General features: G+C 45.3%; 1 protein-coding gene across 1 annotated transcript; it reads left to right on the top strand.

Moving 5' to 3' along the window:
* Positions 1–506: 506 nt before the first annotated feature.
* On the top strand, positions 507–1004 carry CLAFUR5_06582 (Ecp11-1; the record flags this gene model as incomplete). The annotated part of the gene is made up of 1 exon (XM_047905730.1): positions 507–1004. The coding sequence occupies one exon, from the start codon at positions 507–509 to the stop codon at positions 1002–1004; it is 498 nt and encodes a 165-aa protein (XP_047761550.1).
* Positions 1005–2157: the final 1153 nt, after the last annotated feature.

The following is a 2157-nucleotide window of genomic DNA, read 5'->3' as shown; positions in this document are numbered from 1 at the left end:
CTCCATTTTAAATGAGGTACTATGTACAGTCCTGGGCATAGTTTTTACAGCCCATATTCTTCCACCTTTCCTCATTAGGAAGGATGGATCCACTGCTTGGCGTAGCTCACCACCTAGTGTGTCCTCCATTGTGGGCTATTACTGCCTCGCAGCGTTCTCGCATACTCTTGCATATACGTTGTATGTCCTCAGGTGTGAGCTTGGCCCATTCTTGATAGTGAGATTGAAGGTAGCAACACCTTCTAAGATGGACATGGATAGCCGGAAGGGTTTAGCGTAAGTACAGGGGTTGTAAAAACTATGCCCAGGACTGTAGGGCGACCCCGCATTCGGACAAGGCATCCTGTAGTAGACAGGACAGACAAATAACGGCAGTTCTGACTTTGTTGGTCAATACACTAAGTGTCGAGCTACTATATATATAAGGTGATATCTACCGTCGTAGGACAATCCAGCGTCTATCATCGATCATACATACATTAACTCGAGAGGACTCTCATCCTACGATGTTGTCGTCAGCGAAGACCCTATGGCTACTTCTTTTGTCTATGTTGGCATACACAACTAAGCCAGCTTACTCCCTCGACTGCAAGGCCGTAGCTTTGAAGTGGGTGCACCAGTTCAGAATACCTGGGGGCGATAACTGCAACTTTTACTGCTCTTACGACTCCCTTTACCAGCAATTCAATCTGTGGAAGAAGAACGATGCTTGCCAGGGGGCTGACGGTTTCTCCACGGCGATTCCAAAGATCCAAGAAGCGCCTTGTTCAGACTGTCCCGGGAGCAAGACTTGTATTTGTAGCGTTCAGGCTACTGCATGGAGGGTTCGAAATGGGAAGTGGTTCGATGGGCAACAATGGTTTGATTGCGATGTCAAACCTTATACCGAGAGAGTTCTTGGAAGGAGATGGTATGATGAATCTGAGGCGGACAAGGACATATACGTGGGGTACTACTCTCGGGGATTCATCTCGAACGACAACGTTCACTGTGGTTCTCAATAGGATCTCCAAGATGCTTGGATCGGAATCCAAGCTTAACATCGTACCGTGCGTACCCCCCTCGATGTTACGGGACGAGTCGCGGAACAAGTGTCAATTCATTATACGGAAGTACTCGTCGAGCGAACCACGCTAAGGCGAGAGCAAACTTGCCCGAAAGAACGGCTCAACTAAGTCGACTACGGGAATAGCGAAGTGGCCAATTGCGCGGAGAAATTAGAGAGAGAAGAACGTTCGTTAGTTACTACAGTATTTATTTACAAAATTAGAATTGCCGTAGTTTGTCTATTCTATCTACTATAGGATCTCTTAGTTTACGGAGTCGTCCTAGTAGCTTGTTCAAAATAGATATTCTATCTATTGATATAATTATCTTATAAAAACTAATAACGTGCTTTACTACCGAGCGGGCTATACTACCGAGCGGGCTATACTACCGAGCGGGCTATACTACCGAGCGGGCCACTTTTACTAAGAACTGTACCACTTCTACAGATATAGCTATACAACCACTATTATAGCGTATATTGTCTTCAAACGAGGCCAAACTGACCTTAGCTGTCCAGGCCACGAAACGCGACGCGACAATTACGAATCGACTTGCTATAAAGGTATACGACGCGTCTCGAACTATACTAGGGTATCGATTGAATAGACGACCTCCTCGGGGTGACTACGAGCCCAATTCGAAGAAGCTTATAGAGCTAGAAGAGAAGGTAATACTTGAGTACATACTCGAGCTAGATCTTAGAGGTTTCCCGCTGTTAAAGGCTAGTGTACGAGCAATAGCCGATTCATTACTATAAGAGAAGGGTCTTAAGCCCGCTAGTCTCGATTAGACAGACAGGTTCATTAGGCGGTATCGTGAGCTAAAGGTTCGTATAACACGTAGATACGATCGTTAGCGAGCCCTAATATAAGATCTAGACGTTATCGAGAGGTAGTTCTTACTTATACGTAATATAAAGGAGAAGTATAGTATCCTTAACTAGGACACCTATAACTTCGACGAGATAGGGTTTATAATAGGTGTCATTACGTCTTAGAGCGTCGTTACGGGTTCAGAAAGGCGTAGTAGAAAGAGGAAGGTCGTTCAATAGGGTAATAGAGAGGGAGTAGAGAGATAGCGTATTAGATAGCTCTTATACGAAGCGAG

This window comes from Fulvia fulva, chromosome 5 (assembly GCF_020509005.1).
Source record: "Fulvia fulva chromosome 5, complete sequence".
Taxonomy (NCBI): Eukaryota; Fungi; Ascomycota; class Dothideomycetes; order Mycosphaerellales; family Mycosphaerellaceae; genus Fulvia; species Fulvia fulva.
This window is presented reverse-complemented; position numbering and strand designations above follow the sequence as displayed.